This window comes from Panulirus ornatus, chromosome 52 (assembly GCF_036320965.1).
Source record: "Panulirus ornatus isolate Po-2019 chromosome 52, ASM3632096v1, whole genome shotgun sequence".
In the NCBI taxonomy this organism is placed as follows: Eukaryota; Metazoa; Arthropoda; class Malacostraca; order Decapoda; family Palinuridae; genus Panulirus; species Panulirus ornatus.
In genome coordinates, this window is record NC_092275.1 from 11,095,606 (window position 1) to 11,115,098 (window position 19,493).

Below are 19,493 nucleotides of genomic sequence, written 5' to 3' on the forward strand. Positions count from 1 at the left end.
AGGCTACATTCGTTCACACTCAGTCTCTATCTGTCATGTGTAATGCACCGAAACCACATCTCCCTTTCCACATCCACGCGCAAAAAGAACACAAGGATATGGAATCACAAGTTCCCAAGTTCACTTTCGTGTAATAATTACAAAGTCAGGGGGATAAAAGAATGCGATAAAAGGCGTAAACAGTCAGTTGATGTACAAGAAAGATGTAGCTAAAACACCAATGGTAAACAATCGTTGGCGGTGTTAGAGTCGGGCAACATTCCTGTCAAAATTTTTTGTGGACAGGAATTTTGCCCACGACAATGCTATCAATTTTGTATAGACCTTCACTAATATTAATGTTACAACTCTGTGCATTTGATAGAAGATTCAATGATATTTCTCGTGGTAAAGGAGTTGGTTAACTGAATTAGCGTCAAAATTTTCAACATGAACAAAGCATCTTTGTCCTCTTCTTAAACAATATTTAAGTTGCTTAAGTCTAACGAAGATCCTATCAGTCTGCCCAACACAAAACATTAGCTTTAAGAAGGTAATCTGTAAACGCAGCCCGCAGAATTTTCGGGCGAGTTTTTGGTCAAGATGTTCTAGTATTGTTATCGCTGAAAAGCTACGTTAACAATAAAGGATTCAAGCAACCTGTTAAGCAACATTGGCCAAAATTAAAATACTCTTCGCAAGTATGGTCATCAACCTTTAAGAAGCAGAAAGAACCAATAGAGTAGGTACTGAGGAAAGTAACAATCATAACACCAAAATGAAGAGACCGATCTACAGGGGAAAAGCAAGAGGCCTTGAATTTGTGCTCCGTTAAAGAAAGAGGAATAAGTAATGATCTGATCACAAGCTTTTAAATGTCAGGGGTCTTTAACTGTCACTGTCAAGATACATCCACCAATCGAAAATTTGTTTAACATCTTCTGGCGCTGAAGATAACATTGATCAACAGTGAAAATGCTTTGGAAATGATATTAACTAACCCCAATTAATTCTGGGGTGATGAGCACGAATATGACGCTTGCAATTGTAAACTGGCTCCAGTTTTGAAGATACGGGGTGGCTGGGTTCCAGTATGCAGTACTGGTCCTCTCATTGTGCAGCTTTAAGGAAAGATCTGGCACCCTGAGCGCAGGAAGTGGATGGTTTAATCAGTACCCAGGTATTGCATCAGCCTACTTGCTGTTTATCATTTCCTTCTGGGTAGGCTCCCAGTGCACACGTATCGCACTCATTTTCTAAAGTCTTTTTTCGTACCCCGACGTTTCTCTTTGTGTCTTGCTTTTGTCATTGCTGCTGTTTCGTATCCCTAAGTCTGTATTCGAGTTGGAGCAGACTTGAATATTGTAATCAGAGTGCAAATCAATTTCCTTCTACAAATACCATGCAATACAATACCTGCTGCTTCTTGCAGTGCCGTGTGTTGGTTTTTGTCATTCTACTGAATTGTATTTACTGATCCAGTTGTGTGGGAAGGCCCACGTGGTTGACTGTCAATGAGCGATTTCTTTGCCGAACATCAACAAGGATACCTCGTAAGTGCGTGAACAGTGCAAATGACTTTTTTGTTTGTGGGATGGTGATTTTTGCTTTAAAGAAACGTGCCATAACCTCGTTCATCAGGATCATCTATACTTGGGTTGTAATTAACGATTGGAGGCCTGGTCAAGAGCTGGGCTCCACAAGAATGCTGCAGTGATCGTGCAACAAACCTTCGCCGTAGTTGGTTCAACAACAAAAGACGTCCATGCCTTGTGCCGTGCCCTTGGTGTGGAGGAGCCTTGTACTGTGTCAGTGGTGTGAAGGTGCCGATGGATGAACAGGATGAAATCTGTGAAACGAGTCATCAACAACAAGAGATCCTGGCGTCTGCCGTGCCACTCAGGATCACGCAGAATGAATTGAGAGACTTGATCAGAGGTCTGAAACTGTCTGAGAGTGATGCAGAACTGTTTGGCTCAAGACTGCAACAATGAAATCTAAATAGAAATGTGACTGTTTCGTGCCCGCCAGAAACATTTCCATTATTCTTAAAGATGGAAGGTGACCTCGTCGTTTGCAACGATGTAGATTGTGTGATGGCAGCCATCATCATAACCTGAGGTGTGGACACTGTTCACACACTCGTCAAAGTAGAGTGTAGAAGCTGCTCAGCTGGATAATAGTAACTTGTTGTTGCTGTCAGATGTAGTAGGTCATGCATTCCACATGAAGGGTCATATAACATGAAACATCTTTTGAACAGCAAAAAGTACAAGGGATACAAATGGCAGTTTTGAGGAGACGAAAGTTGTGGCCGTCTTGTTCGGACCACAGCAGAGCTACACCAGGTCATGCCGTTCCCTCCGAGTGGGACAGTCGAGCAAAAACTTTCAATCATAACAATTGGGGCTGGAGTTCTCGAAAGTCGTTGGCTCTGGGAACAACGAACGCCCATCACCTTCCGCTGGTAGTAGGACTCAAGCGAATTTTTGATACAGTCTCTGCACATCAAACTGGGCCCCATGATTTTAAGGCTATGGATAAAAATGGGCCAACGATAACTTAGACACAGGCGGGTTGGTATCTAGAAAATTATTCTCTCATTTTTGGAAGTATTTGCAAAGCTTATATCTTCCAGGTATGGTAAGGCTCTTGAGCGCAATCCATAGCTTTATTTTCATAACCCAACTGAGTTAACTTCCATGGACGAAATCAGAAACCTAACAGCTTAGGTTAGGCTCTTATATCTTAGCAAGATATGTTTTTTCAAGTTTGTGTACCTTAAACAACCAGAGCCGAACTTCGGCTGGGCTAGGTTAGGTTAACTTTGAGATGAAGCTTGCTTGACTCCGCGCTTCTGTACATTTTCTAAGACTTATCCTTCATTGTAGAGTCGATTTTGACAAGTGTCAAAGATGCAAGTGATCACGCAAGGTTTACTTAATATAGCGTCTGCGATATTTTAAAATTCAAAATTTTCTTGTAACCTGGGCAGTTTGTGTCTAAAGTACATCATGAGACTGCCTTTGCTTCTTGTCATACACGTCTGGCTCACCTGGATAACTCACCATGAACATTTTGGAGATCGAGGTTTGCTCCTGCCACGATAAGCAAATTCAGCAAATCCATCGTTTGTGTGCTCTGAGCAGCGAACATCAGTGCAGTGTTACCATCTGTAGAGATACCATGAATGCCAGATGACGATGGTTATGAAAAACTATAGTATAAGCAGATATATATTGGTGGGGATGGGTATGTGTGGTAGGTGTGTGTGGTGAAGATAGGCGTGTATGGTGAATGCAGGCGTGTGTTGCGGAAGGAGGTGTGTGTGGTAGAAGGTGTATATGATGAAGGAATGCGTGTGTGATGGGGCAGGTGTATATGGTGGATGCTGGTTTGCGTCATAAGTGGTACATGTGGTAGAGGTAGGAGTGTGTGGTGGAGGCATGCATGTGTGATGAGTTAGGTGTGTGTTGAAGAGTGACGTTTGTAGTACAGAAGGGTGCGTGTAGTAGAGGCTAGTGTGTGTAATCGAGGCAAGCGTGTGTGGTGGAGGCTTGTGTGAGGTAGAGACGGGTGTCTGTAACGTAGGCTGGTGTATGTTGTACAAAAAGGTGTGCATGGTAGAGGCTACTGCATAATGTATGCGATGGTGTGTGTCATGAAGGCTGGAATGTATGGTAGAAACAGGTGTGTGTGTGTGGTAAAGGCTTGTGTGTAGTAGAGGCTGGTGTGCGTGTGTGGAGACACGTTTGTGTGATGCAGAATGGTGTGCGTGGTAAAAGTCTGTTGTGCGTGTGGTCGAGGATAGTGTGTACTGTAGAAGCAGGTGTGTGTGATGGAGGCAGATATACTGATATGTGTAGTAGAAGCAGGTATGTGCGGTTGGAGGTAGATGTTCATGGAAGTGGCTGGTATGTGTGGAAGAAGCGGCTGTGTGTGATGCAGGCAAGTTTTTGTGGTTGAGATGGAGTGCGTATGGTGGAGGCAAGTGCGTGTAATTTAGGCTGGTGTGTGGTACAGGAAGGAGTGTATGGTGGATCTATTGTGTGTTTGGTGCACTCAAGTATGTTTGATGTGTGTGGTGAAGCTAGGAGTGTGTGTGGTGGAGGCAGGAGTGTGTGTGGTGGAGACAGTGTGTATGTGGTGGAGGCTGACGTGTGTAGTGGAGGCTGTGTGTGTGCGGTGGTGAAAGAGGTTTGCAGGTGGAAGGTGAGAGTAGTTGTGGAAGGTACCAGCGGGTAACGTTAAGTGTGTATAGAGATGAGGTGTTAATGTGTGGATGTGTAGATCATTACCTTTAACGATGTGGGGTGCATACTGCTGACCGGTGTGTGTGTGTGTGTGTGAGAGAGAGAGATCTTACAGTATTATATATATAAAATGATCACAAAAATACAGCAAGGTAATCCTTTAGAAAAATTTTTGTATTGTACTTAGTGTACCGAATCTTTCTTGATGTTTACTGTACATTTTATACATGTGCGTGGGTTTGGAGATGGGTGGAAGGGGTGCCAGCCAAGGTTCCACAAAGTTGGGAGGAGGACGGCAATAGGTGAAGTAAGGAGGAGAGAAAGTGAAGTTGGGATGAGGGCGGCAGGTAGTGCAGGATGGAACCACTGTTCTAGAACTTTTTCAGACTGTATCCGCTTGTAAACTGATTTTGGAAATACAGTACCGACTAAAGCTAGTCCTCCTGCCTCCCTCCGATTTCTGTCTTCTCTCTGACTAATACAGCAAGATGGATCTATGACGGAGAGACACAGCAGGTCCAGTAAACACTAACATCCTCTCTCTTGCCTTACCAATATCTTGGAGGTCGAGGTTGGCGCCACTGATGACCAGAACTCTAGCCACCTCCTTAAAACCGACGATTGCTGCATGCATCAGCGACGATATTCCTGGAAAGGTAGTTATCAAGAGCAGTTTTAATTTTTCTCTCGAGTGTTTGTGTTGAATCTTCATATAGTATTACCTACATATAGTTGCCACACCGTCCTTGTCGAGAAGTTGGCAATACTATTATGATTCTAAAGCGTGACCAGACACCCTACCTGTCGAGTCCTGAGCGTTGATATTTGCTTTATAAGTTATCAGGAGTTCCACAGACTCCACGTAGCCCCTCACAGCCGCTGCCATAAGAGCTGTAAATCCTGTGAACGGAGAATAAGAGCATATGAGATACGACCAAACAGTCAATTGTCCGAGATGTACATGAACCATTTTTGATTATATAGGTAAGTATATATATTGGGAATGTCTTGGGAGTAAAGTCAGGGGTTAGTGCGAGGACAAGAGCAAGGGAAGGAGTAGCCCTGCTCCTGAAACAGGAGTGGTGGGAGTATGTGATAGAGTGCAAGAAAGTAAACTCTAGATTGATATGGGTAAAATTGAAAGTTGATGGCGAGAGATGGGTGATTCTTAGTGCATATGCACCTGGAAGGAAGATCATGAGAGGCAAGTGTTTTGGGAGCAGCTAAATGAATGTGTTAGTAGTTTTGATGCACGAGACCGGGTTATAGTGACGGGTGATTTGAATGCAAAGGTGAGTAATGTGGCAGTTGAGGGAATAATTGGTGAACATGGGGTGTTCAGTGTTGTAAATGGAAATGGTGAAGAGCTTGTAGATTTATGTGCTGAAAAAGGACTGGTGATTGGGAATACCTGGTTTAAAAAGAGATATACACAAGTGTACGTATTAGAGTAGGAGAGATGGCCAGAGAGCGTTATTGGATTACGTGTCAATTGATAGGATTGCGAAAGAGACTTTTGGATGTTAATGTGCTGAGAGGTGCAACTGGAGGGATGTCTGATCATTATCTTGTGGACGCAATGGTGAAGATTTGTAGAAGTTTTCAGAAAAGAAGAGAGAATGTTAGGGTGAAGAGAGTGGTGAGAGTAAGTGAGCTTGGGAAGGAGGCTTGTGTGAGGAAGTACCAGGAGAGACTGAGTACAAAATGGAAAAAGGTGAGAACAAAGGATGTAAGGGGAGTGGGGAAGGAATGGGATGTGTTTAGGGAAGCAGTGATGGCTTGCGCAAAACATGTTTGTGGCATGAAAAGCGTGGGTGGTGGGCAGATTAGAAAGGGTAGTGAGTGGTGGGATGAAGAAGTAAGATTATTAGTGAAAGAGAAGAGAGGGCATTTGGACGATTTTTACAGGGAAATAATGCAAAAGAGTGGGAGATGTATAAGAGAAAGAGGCAGGAGGTCAAGAGAAAGGTGCTAGAGGTGAAAAAGAGGGCAAATGAGAGTTGGAGTGAGAGATTATCATTAGATTTTAGGGAGAAAAAGATGTTTTGGAAGGAGGTAAATAAAGTGCGTAAGACAAGGGAACAAATGGGAACTTCAATGAAGGGGGCTAATGGGGAGGTGATAAGTAGTGGTGATGTGAGAAGGAGATGGAGTGAGGATTTTGAAGGTTTGCTGAATGTGTTTGATGATAGAGTGGCGGATATAGGGTGTTTTGGTCGAGGTGGTGTGCAAAGTGAGAGGGCTAGGGAGAATGATTTGGTAAACAAAGAAGAGGTAGTGAAAGCTTTGCGGAAGATGAAAGCCGGCAAGGCAGCGGGGTTGGATGGTATTGCTGTGGAATTTATTGAAAAATGGGGTGACTGTATTGTTGACTGTTTGGTAAGGTTATTTAATGAATGTATGACTCATGGTGAGGTGCCTGAGGATTGGCGGAATGCCTGCATAGTGCCATTGTACAAAGGCAAAGGGGACAAAGGTTAGTGCTCAAATTGAGTATTCCTGGTAAATTATATGGGAGGGTATTGATTGAGAGGGTGAAGGCATGTACAGAGCATCAGATTGGGGAAGAGCAGTGTGGTTTCAGAGGTGGTAGAAGATGTGTGGATCAGGTGTTTGCTTTGAAGAATGTAAGAGAAATACTGAGAAAAGCAAATGGATTTGTATGTAGCATTTATGGATCTGGAGAAGGCATATGATAGAGTTGATAGAGATGCTCTGTGGAAGGTATTAAGAGTATATGGTGTGGGTGGCAAGTTGTTAGAAGCAGTGAAAAGTTTTTATCGAGGGTGTAAGGCATGTGTACGTGTAGGAAGAGAGGAAAGTGATTGGTTCTCAGTGAATGTAGGTTTGCGGCAGGGGTGTGTGATGTCTCCATGGTTGTTTAATTTGTTTATGGATGGGGTTGTTAGGGAGGTGAATGCAAGAGTTTTGGAAAGAGGGGCAAGTATGCAGTCTGTTGTGGATGAGAGAGCGTGGGAAGTGAGTCAGTTGTTGTTCGCTGATGATACATCGCTGGTGGCTGATTCATGTGAGAAACTGCAGAAGCTGGTGACAGTTTGGTAAAGTGTGTGAGAGAAGAAAGTTAAGAGTAAATGTGAATAAGAGCAAGGTTATTAGGTAGAGTAGGGTTGAGGGCCAAGTCAACTGGGAGGTAAGTTTGAATGGAGGAAAACTGGAGGAAGTGAAGTGTTTTAGATGTCTTGGAGTGGATTTGGCAGCGGATGAACCATGGAAGCGGAAGTGAATCATAGGGTGGGGGAAGGGGTACGAATGTTCTGGGAGCCTTGAAGAATGTGTGGAAGTCGAGAACATTATCTCTGAAAGCAAAAATGGGTATGTTTGAAGGAATAGTGGTTCCAACAATGTTTTATGGTTGCGAGGCGTGGGCTATGGATAGAGTTGTGCGCAGGAGGGTGGATGTGCTGGAAATGAGATGTTTGAGGACAATATGTGGTGTGAGGTGGTTTGATCGAGTAAGTAATAATAGCGTAAGAGAAATGTGTGATAATAAAAAGTGTGGTTGAGAGAGCAGAAGAGGGTGTTTTGAAATGGTTCGGTCACATGGAGAGAATGAGTGAGGAAAGATTGACCAAAAGGATATATGTGTCAGAGGTGGAGGGAACGAGGAGAAGTGGGAGACCAAATTGGAGGTGGAAAGATGGAGTGAAAAAGATTTTGAGTGATCGGGGCCTGAACATGCAGGAGGGTGAAAGGCGTGCAAGGAATAGAGTGAATTGGAACGATATGGTATACCGGGGCCGACATGCTGTCAATGGATTGAACCAAGGCATGTGAAGCGTCTGGGGTAAACCATGGAAAGTTGTGTGGGGCCTGGATGTGGAAAGGGAGCTGTGGTTTCGGTGCATTATTATATGACAGCTAGAGACCGAGTGTGAAAGAATGGGGCCTTTGTTGTCTTTAGCTAGCACAACCACGCACACATGAGCGGGAGGGGGTCGTTATTACATGTGTGGCGGGCTGGTGATGGGAATGAATAAAGGCAGACAGTATGAATTATGTACACGTGTATATATGTATATGTCTGCGTATATACATGTGTACGTTGAGATGTATAGGTATATATATTTGCGTATGTGGACGTGTATGTATATACATGTGTATGTGGGTGGGTTGGGCCATTCTTTCGTCTGTTTCCTTGCGCTACCTCGCTAACGCGGGAGACAGCGAGAAAGCAAAATAAATAAAAAAATAAAGTATGAAATACCATATATATATATATATATATCCTGGAGATAGGGAAGAAAGAATACTTTCCATGCATTCCTCACGTGTCGTAAGAGGCGACTAAAGAGGACGGGAGCCGGGGGGCTAGAAACCCTCCCCTCCTTTTAACTTTCTAAACGGGGAAACAAAAGAGGGAGTCACGCGGGAAGTGCTCATCCACCTCGAAGGCTCAGATTGGGGTGTCTAAATGTGTGTGGCTGTAACCAAGATTAGAAAAAAAGGAGAGATAGGTAGCATGTTTGAGGAAAGGAACCTGAATGTTTTAGCTCCGAGTGAAACGAAGCTCAATGGTAAAGGGGAAGAGTGGTTTGGGAATGTCTTGATAGTAAAGTCAGGGGTTAGTGAGAGGACAAGAGCAAGGAAGGAGTAGCACTACTCCTGAAACAGGAGTGGTGGGAGTATGTGATAAGAGTGTAAGAAAGTAAATTTAAGATTGATATGGGTAAAACTGAAAGTGGATGGAGAGAGATGGGTGATTATTGGTGCATATCCACCTGGGTATGAGAAGAAAGATCATGAGAGGCAAGTGTTTTGGGAGCAGCTGAGTGAGTGCGTTAGTAGTTTTGATGCACGAGACCGGGTTATAGTGATGGGTGATTTGAATGCATAGGTGAGTAATGTGGCAGTTGAGGGAATAATTGGTGTACATGGGGTGTTCAGTGTTGTAAATGAAAATGGTGAAGAGCTTGTAGATTTGCGTGCTGAAAAAGGACTGGCGATTGGGAATACCTGGTTTAAAAAGAGAGATATACATAAGTATACGTATGTAAGTAAGAGAGATGGCCAGAGAGCGATACTGGATCACGTGTTAATTGATAAGCGCGCGAGAGAGAGACTTTTAGATGATAATGTGCTGAGAGGTGCAACTGGGGGGATGTCTGATCACTATCTAGTGGAGGCAAAGGAAGATTTGTAGAGGTTTTCAGAAAAGAAGAGTGAATGTTGGGGTGAAGAGAGTGGCGAGAATAAGTGAGCTTGGGAAGGAGACTTGTGTGAGGAAGTACCAGGAAAGACTGGGTATAGAATGAAAAAAGGTGAGAACAAAGGACGGAAGAGAAGTGGGGGAGGAATGGGATGTATTTACGGAAGTAGTGATGGCTTGCGCAAAAGATGCTTGTGGCATGGGAAGCATGGGAGGTGGACCTATCAGAAAGGGTAGTGAGTGGGGGGATGATGTAAAATCATTAGTGAAAGAGAAGAGAGGCATTTGGACGATTTTGCAGGGAAATAATGCAAATGAGTGGGAGATGTATTAAAGAAAGAGGCAGGAGGTCAAGAGAAAGGTGCAAGAGGTGAAAAAGAGGGCAAATGAGAGTTGGAGTGAGAGAGTATCATTAAATTTTAGGGAGAATAAAAAGATGCTTTGGAAGGAGGTAAATAAAGTGCGTAAGGCAAGGGAGCAAATGGGAACAGTGAATGGGACTAATGGGGAGGTGATAAGTAGTGGTGATGTGAGAAGGAGAGAGTATTTTGAAGGTTTGTTGAACGTGTTTGACGAGAGTGGCGGATATGGGTTGTTTTGGTCGAGGTAGTGTGCAAAGTGAGAGGGTTAGGGAGAATGATTTGGTAGATAGAGAAGAGGTAGTAAAAGCTTTACGGAAGATGAAAGCCGGCAAGGCAGCGGGTTTGAATGGTATTGCAGTGGAATTCATTAAGAAAGGGGGTGACTGTATTGTTGACTGGTTGGTAAGGTTATCTAATGAATGTATAACTCATGGTGAGGTGCCTGAGGACTGGCGGAATGCTTATATAGTGCCATTGTAAAAAGGCAATGGGGATAAGAGTGAGTGCTGAAAATACAGAGTGATTGGTTCTCGGTGAATGTAGGTTTGCGGCAGGGGTGTGCGATGTCTCCATGGTTGTTTAATTTGTTTATGGATGGGGTTGTTAGGGAGGTAAATGCAAGAGTTTTGGAAAGAGGGGCAAGTATGAAATCTGTTGTGGATGAGAGAGCTTGGGAAGCGAGTCAGTTGCTGTTCGCTGATGATACAGCGCTGGTGGCTGATTCGTGTGAGAAACTGCAGAAGCTGGTGACTGAGTTCGGTAAAGTGTGTGGAAGAAGAAATTTAAGAGTAAATGTGAATAAGAGCAAGGTTATTAGGTACAGTAGGGTTGAGGGTCAAGTCAATTGGGAGGTGAGTTTGAATGGAGAAAGACTGGAGGAAGTGAAGTGTTTTAGATATCTGGGAGTGGATCTGGCAGCGGATGGAACCATGGAAGCGGAAGTGGATCATAGGGTGGGGGAGGGGGCGAAAATTCTGGGGGCCTTGAAGAATGTGTGGAAGTCGAGAACATTATCTCGGAAAGCAAAAATGGGTATGTTTGAAGGAATAGTGGTTCCAACAATGTTGTATGGTTGCGAGGCGTGGGCTATGGATAGAGTTGTGCGCAGGAGGATGGATGTGCTGGAAATGAGATGTTTGAGGACAATATGTGGTGTGAGGTGGTTTGATCGAGTGAGTAACGTAAGGGTAAGAGAGATGTGTGGAAATAAAAAGAGCGTGGTTGAGAGAGCAGAAGAGGGTGTTTTGAAGTGGTTTGGGCACATGGAGAGAATGACTGAGGAGAGATTGACCAAGAGGATATATGTGTCGGAGGTGGAGGGAACGAGGAGAAGAGGGAGACCAAATTGGAGGTGGAAAGATGGAGTGAAAAAGATTTTGTGTGATCGGGGCCTGAACATGCAGGAGGGTGAAAGGAGGGCAAGGAATAGAGTGATTTGGAGCGATGTGGTATACCGGGGTTGACGTGCTGTCAGTGGATTGAATCAAGGCATGTGAAGCGTCTGGGGTAAACCATGGAAAGCTGTGTAGGTATGTATATTTGTGTGTGTGGACGTATGTATATACATGTATATGGGGGGGGGGGGGTTTGGGCCATTTCTTTCGTCTGTTTCCTTGCGCTACCTCGCAAACGCGGGAGACAGCGACAAAGTATAATAAAAAAAAAAATAATTTTCTTTAGTATTCCTGGTAAATTATATGGGAGGGTATTGATTGAGAGGGTGAAGGCATGTACAAAGCATCAGATTGGGGAAGAGCAGTGTGGTTTCAGAAGTGGTAAAGGATGTGTGGATGAGGTGTTTGCTTTGAAAAATGTATGCGAGAAATACTTACAAAAGCAAATGGATTTGTATGAAGTATGTGGAAGGTATTAAGAATATATGGTGTGGGAGGCAAGTTGTTAGATGCAGTTTAAAGTCTTTATCGATTATGTAAGGCATGTGTACGTGTAGAAAGAGAGGAAAGCGATTGGTTCTCAGTCAATGTTGGTTTGCGGCAGGAGTGCGTGATGTCTCCATGGTTGTTCAATTTGTTTATGGATGGGGTTGTTAGGGAGGTGAATGCAAGAGTTTTGGAAAAAGGGGCAAGTATGCGGTCTGTTGTGGATGCGAGAGCTTGGGAAGCGAGTCAGTTGTTCGCTTATACAACGCTGGTGGCTGATTCGGGCGAGCAACTGCAGAAACTGGTGACAGTTTGGTAAAGTGTGCGAAAGAAGACAGGTGAGTGAATGCGAATAAGAGCAAGGTTATTAGGTAAGTAGGGTTGAGGGACAAATCAACTGGGAGGTAAGTTTGAATGGAGGAAAACTGGAGGAAGTGAAGTGTTTTAGATATCTGGGAGTGGATCTGGCAGCGGATGGAACCATGGAAGCGGAAGTGAATCATAGGGTGGGGGAGGGGGGGCGAAAGTTCTGGGAGCGTTGAAGAATGTGTGGAAGTCGAGAACGTTATCTTGGAAGCAGAAATGGGCATGTTTGAAGGAATAGTGGTTCCAACAATGTTATATCGATTGCGAGGGGTGGGCTATAGATAGAGTTGTGCGCAGGAGGGTGGATGAGCTAGAAATGAGATGTTTGAGGACAATATGTGGTGTGAGGTGGTTTGATCAAGTAATGAAAGGGTAATAAAAAGAGTGTGGTTGAGAGAGCAGAAGAGGGTGTTTTGAAATGGTTTGTTCGCATGGAGATAATGAGTGAGGAAAGATTGACAGAGGATATATGTATTAGAGGTGGAGGGATTGAGGAGAAGTGGGAGACCAAATTGAAGATGGAGAGACGGAGAGAAAAAGATTTTGAGTGATCGGGGCCTGAACATGCAAGAGGGTGAAACGCGTGCAAGAAATAGCGTGATTTAGAACGATGTGGTGTACCGGGGTCGACGTGCTGTCAATGGATTGAACCAGGATATGGTAAACCATGAAAAATTTTGTAGGGACTGGATGTGGAAAGGGAGCTGTGGTTTCGGTGCATTGTACATGACATCTAGAGACTGAGCGTGAACGAATTTGGCCTTTGTTGTCTTTTCCTAGCGCTACCTCGCGCGCATGCGGGGGAAGGGGTTGTCATTTCATGTGTGGCGGGGTGGCGACGTGAATGAATAAGGGCAGACAGCATGAATTATGTACATGTATATATATGTATATGTCTGTGTGTGTATACATATGTATACGTTGAGATGTATAGGCATGTGAATGTGCGTGTGTGAACGTGTATGTATATACATGAGTATGTGGGTGGGTTGGACCATTTTTTCGTCTGTTTCCTTATGCTACCTCGCTAACGCGGGAGACAGCGACAAAGTATAATGAAATATATTTATTTATTTACTTATTTTGCTTTGTCGCTGTCTCCCGCGTTAGTGAGGTAGCGCAAGGAAACACACGAAAGAATGGCCCAACCCACCCACATACACATGTATATACATACACGTCCACACACGCAAATATACATACCTATACATCTCAATGTACACATATACATACCCACACAGACATATACATATATACCCATGTACATAATTCATACTGACTGCCTTTATTTATTCTCATCGCTACCCCGCCACAGATGGAACAACAACACCTTCCCCCCCCCATGTGTGCGGGGTAGCGCTAGGAAAAGACAACAAAGGCCCCATTCGTTCACACTCAGTCTCTAGATGTCATATAATAATGCACCGAAACCACATGTCCCTTTCCACATCCAGGCCCCAAAGAACTTTCCATGGTTTACCCCAGATGCTCCACATGTCCTGGTTCAATCCATTGACAGCACATCGACCCAGGTATACCACATCGTTCCAATTCACTATTTCTTGCACGCCTTTCCCCCTCCTGCATGTTCAGGCCCCGATCACTCAAAATCTTTTTCACTCCATCTTTCCACCTCCAATTTGGTCTCCCACTTCTCCTCGTTCCCTCCACCTCTGACACATATATCCTCTTGGTCAATCTTTCCTCACTCATTCTTTCAATGTGACCCAACCATTTCAAAACACCCTCTTCTGCTCTCTCAACCACACTCATTTTATCACCACACATCTCTCTTACCCTATTATTACTTGATCAAACCACCTCACACATATTGTCCTCAAACATCTCATTTCCAGCACATCCACCCTCCTGCGCACAACTCTATCCATAGCCCATGCCTCGCAACCATACAACATTGTTGGAACCACAATTCCTTCGAACATACCCATTTTTGCTTTCCGAGATAATGTTCTCGACTTCCAAACATTCTTCAAGGCTTCCAGAATTCTCGCCCCCCTCCTCCACCCTATGACTCACTTCCGCTTCCATGGTTCCATCCGCTGCCAGATCCACTCCCAGATATCTAAAACACTTGTTCCAGTTTTTCTCCATTCAAACTTACCTCCCCAATTGACTTGACCCTCAACCCTACTCTACCTAATAACCTTGCTCTTATTCACATTTACTCTTAACTTTCTTCTTTCACACACTTTACCAAACTCAGTCACCAGCTTCTGCAGTTTCTGACATGAATCAGCCACCAGCGCTGCATCATCAGCGAACAACAACTGACTCACTTCCCAAGCTCTCTCATCCACAACAGACTGCATACTTGCCCCTTTTTCCAAAACTCTTGCATTCACCTCCCTAACAACCCCATCCATAAACAAATTAAACAACCATGGAGACATCACACCCCCCTGCCGCAAACCTACATTCACTAGGAACCAATCACTTTCCTTTCTTCCTACACGTACACATGCCTTACATCCTCGATTAAAACTTTTCACTGCTTCTAACAACTTGCCTCCCACACCTTGTAATCTTAATACCTTCCACAGAGCATCTCTATCAACTCTATCATATGCCTTCTCCAGATCCATAAATGCTACATACAAATCCATTTGCTTTTCTAAGTATTTCTCGCATACATTCTTCAAAGCAAACACCTGATCCACACATCCTCTACCACTTCTGAAACCACACTGCTCTTCCCCAATCTGATGCTCTGTACATGCCTTCACCCTCTCAATCAATACCCTCCCATATAATTTACCAGGAATACTCAACAAACTTATACCTCTGTAATTTGAGCACTCACACTTATCCCCTTTGCCTTTGTACAATGGCACTATGCAAATATTCCGCCAATCCTCAGGGACCTCACCATGAATCATACATACATTAAATAACCTTACCAACCAGTCAACAATACAGTCACACCCTTTTTTTAATAAATTCCACTGCAATACCATCCAAACCCGCTGTCTTGCCGGCTTATATTCTAGAAGGACCACAATTTTGCGCGTGATCAAGATATTTCTACGAGTCCAAGGGGAAAATGAAACACGACAAGTTACTAAGTGCACTTTCGTGTAATAATCACATAGGGAAGACACGAGAGAAACATGTCAGTTAATATACAACGAAGCGACGTCTCTTGGGTATAAATCAACTGAATGTTATATCTCTCTCTTATGTCTCTCCTGATGATGCGATTATTACACGAAAGTGCATTTGGGAACTTATTGTGTTTCATTTTCCCCGTAGACACATAGGATATATATATATATATATATATATATATATATATATATATATATATATATATATATATATATATATATATATATATATATATATTTTCTTTTTTTTTTCTGCTTTGTCGCTGTCTCCCGCGTTTGCGAGGTAGCGCAAGGAAACAGACGAAAGAAATGGCCCAATCCACCCCCATACGCATGTATATACATACATCCACACACGCAAAATATACATACCTACACAGCTTTCCATGGTTTACCCCAGACGCTTCACATGCCCCGATTTAATCCACTGACAGCACGTCAACCTCGGTATACCACATCGCCCCAATTCACTCTATTCCTTGCCCTCCTTTCACCCTCCTGCATGTTCAGGCCCCGATCACACAAAATCTTTTTCACTCCATCTTTCCACCTCCAATTTGGTCTCCCTCTTCTCCTCGTTCCCTCCACCTCCGACACATATATCCTCTTGGTCAATCTTTCCTCACTCATTCTCTCCATGTGCCCAAACCATTTCAAAACACCCTCTTCTGCTCTCTCAACCACGCTCTTTTTATTTCCACACATCTCTCTTACCCTTACGTTACTTACTCGATCAAACCACCTCACACCACACATTGTCCTCAAACATCTCATTTCCAGCACATCCATCCTCCTGCGCACAACTCTATCCATAGCCCACGCCTCGCAACCATACAACATTGTTGGAACCACTATTCCTTCAAACATACTCATTTTTGCTTTCCGAGATAATGTTCTCGACTTCCCCACATTCTTCAAGGCTCCCAGAATTTTCGCCCCCTCCCCCACCCTATGATCCACTTCCGCTTCCATGGTTCCATCCGCTGCCAGATCCACTCCCAGATATCTAAAACACTTCACTTCCTCCAGTTTTTCTCCATTCAAACTTACCTCCCAATTGACTTGACCCTCAACCCTACTGTACCTAATAATCTTGCTCTTATTCACATTTACTCTTAACTTTCTTCTTTCACACACTTTACCAAACTCAGTCACCAGCTTCTGCAGTTTCTCACATGAATCAGCCACCAGCGCTGTATCATCAGCGAACAACAACTGACTCACTTCCCAAGCTCTCTCATCCCCAACAGACTTCATACTTGCCCCTCTTTCCAAAACTATCATCAGCGAACAACAACTGACTCACTTCCCAAGCTCTCTCATCCCCAACAGACTTCATACTTGCCCCTCTTTCCAAAACTCTTGCATTCACCTCCCTAACAACCCCATCCATAAACAAATTAAACATCCATGGAGACATCACACACCCCTGCCGCAAACCTACATTCACTGAGAACCAATCACTTTCCTCTTTTCCTACAAGTACACATGCCTTACATCCTCGATAAAAACTTTTCACTGCTTCTAACAACTTGCCTCCCACACCATATATTCTTAATACCTTCCACAGAGCATCTCTATCAACTCTATCATATGCCTTCTCCAGATCCATAAATGCTACATACAAATCCATTTGCTTTTCTAAGTATTTCTCACATACATTCTTCAAAGCAAACACCTGATCCACACATCCTCTACCACTTCTGAAACCACACTGCTCTTCCCCAATCTGATGCTCTGTACATGCTTTCATCCTCTCAATCAATACCCTCCCATATAATTTACCAGGAATACTCAACAAACTTATACCTCTGTAATTTGAGCACTCACTCTTATCCCCTTTGCCTTTGTACAATGGCACTATGCACGCATTCCGCCAATCCTCAGGCACCTCACCGTGAGTCATACATACATTAAATAACCTTACCAACCAGTCAACAATACAGTCACCCCCTTTTTTAATAAATTCCACTGCAATACCATCCAAACCTGCTGCCTTGCCGGCTTTCATCTTCCGCAAAGCTTTTACTACCTCTTCTCTGTTTACCAAATCAATTTCCCTAACCCTCTCACTTTGCACACCACCTCGACCAAAACACCCTATATCTGCCACTGTATCATCAAACACATTCAACAAACCTTCAAAATACTCACTCCATCTCCTTCTCACATCACCACTACTTATCACCTTCCCATTTGCGCCCTTCACTGAAGTTCCCATTTGCTCCCTTGTCTTACGCACTTTATTTACCTCCTTCCAGAACATCTTTTTATTCTCCCTAAAATTTAATGATACTCTCTCACCCCAACTCTCATTTGCCCTTTTTTTTCACCTCTTGCACCTTTCTCTTGACCTCCTGTCTCTTTCTTTTATACGTCTCCCACTCAACTGCATTTTTTCCCTGCAAAAATCGTCCAAATGCCTCTCTCTTCTCTTTCACTAATACTCTTACTTCTTCATCCCACCACTCACTACCCTTTCTAATCAACCCACCTCCCACTCTTCTCATGCCACAAGCATCTTTTGCGCAATCCATCACTGATTCCCTAAATACATCCCATTCCTCCCCCACTCCCCTTACTTCCATTGTTCTCACCTTTCTCCATTCTGTACTCAGTCTCTCCTAGTACTTCCTCTCACAAGTCTCCTTCCCAAGCTCACTTACTCTCACCACCCTCTTCACCCCAACATTCACTCTTTCTGAAAACCCATACAAAACTTCACCTTAGCCTCCACAAGATAATGATCAGACATCCCTCCAGTTGCACCTCTAAGCACATTAACATCCACAAGTCTCTCTTTCGCGCGCCTGTCAATTAACACGTAACCCAATAACGCTCTCTGGCCATCTCTCCTACTTACATAAGTATACTTTGTATATCTCGCTTTTTAAACCAGATATTCCCAATCATCAGTCCTTTTTCAGCACATAAAGCTACAAGCTCTTCACCATTTCCATTTACAACACTGAACACCCCGTGTATACCAATTATTCGTTTAACTGCCACATTACTGACCTTTGCATTCAAATCACCCATCACTATAACCCGGTCTCGTGCATCAAACCACTAACACACTCATTCAGCTGCTCCCAAAACACTTGCCTCTCATGATCTTTCTTCTCATGCCCAGGTGCATATGCACCAATAATCACCCATCTCTCTCCATCAACTTTCAGTTTTACCCATATTAATCGAGAATTTACTTTCTTACATTCTATCACGTACTCCCACAACTCCTGTTTCAGGAGTACTGCTACTCCTTCCCTTGCTCTTGTCCTCTCACTAACCCCTGCCTTGAGAGGACAATATATATATATATATATATATATATATATATATATATATATATATAGATATATGTATAGGGGAGAAAAAATACTTCCCACGCATTCCTCACGTGTCGTAGAAGGCGACTAAAGGGGACGGGAGGGGGGGGGGGGCAGAAACCCTCCCCTCATATTTTAACTTTCTAAAAAGGGAAACAGAAGAAGGAGTCACGCGGGGAGTGCTCATCCTCCTCGAAGGCTCAGATTGGGGTGTCTAAATGTGTGTGGATGTAATCAAGATGAGAAAAAAAGGAGAGATAGGTAGTATGTTTGAGGAAAGGAACTTGGAAGTTTTGCTTCTGAGTGAAACGAAGCTCAAGGGTAAAGGGGAAGAGTGGTTTGGGAATGTCTTGGGAGTAAAGTCAGGGGTTAGTGAGAGGACAAGAGCAAGGGAAGGAGTAGCACTATTCCTGAAACAGTAGTTGCGGGAGTATGTGATAGAGTGTAAGAAAGTAAATTCTAGATTGATATGGGTAAAACTGAAAGTTAATGGAGAGAGATGGGTGATTATTGGTGCATATGCACTTCCTCACACAAGTCTCCTTCCCAAACTCACTTACTCTCACCACCCTCTTCACCCCAACATTCAATCTTCTTTTCTGAAAACCCCTACAAATCTTCACCTTCGCCTCCACAAGATCATGATCAGACATCCCTCCAGTTGCACCTCTCAGCACATTAACATCCAAAAGTCTCTCTTTCGCGCGCCTGTCAATTAACACGTAGTCCAATAACGCTCTCTGGTCATCTCTCCTACTTACATACGTATACTTATGTATCTCTCTCTTTTTAAACCAGGTATTCCCAATCACCAGTCCTTTTACAGCACATAAATCTACAAGCTCTTCATTTCCATTTACAACACTGAACACCCCATGTATACCAATTATTCCCTCAACTGCCACATTACTCATCTTTGCATTCAAATCACCCATCACTATAACCCGGTCCTGTGCATCAAAACCACTAACACTCATTTAGCTACTCCCAAAACAATTGCCTCTCAAGCTCTTTCTTCTCATGCCCAGGTGC

At 43.6% G+C, this 19,493-nt stretch overlaps 1 protein-coding gene across 2 annotated transcripts in view; it reads right to left on the reverse strand.

Moving 5' to 3' along the window:
• Positions 1-19,493, reverse strand: part of LOC139765062 (uncharacterized) — a 92,181-nt gene that overhangs the window by 24,168 nt on the left and 48,520 nt on the right. For both annotated transcript variants that reach the window (XM_071692162.1, XM_071692161.1), the window contains exons 7-9: positions 5,034-5,132; positions 4,785-4,880; positions 3,048-3,152 (exon numbers count right to left, since the gene is read on the reverse strand). In XM_071692162.1, coding sequence (XP_071548263.1) covers positions 3,048-3,152; positions 4,785-4,880; positions 5,034-5,132 — 300 coding nt within the window. The remainder of the gene's footprint in view (positions 1-3,047; positions 3,153-4,784; positions 4,881-5,033; positions 5,133-19,493) is intronic.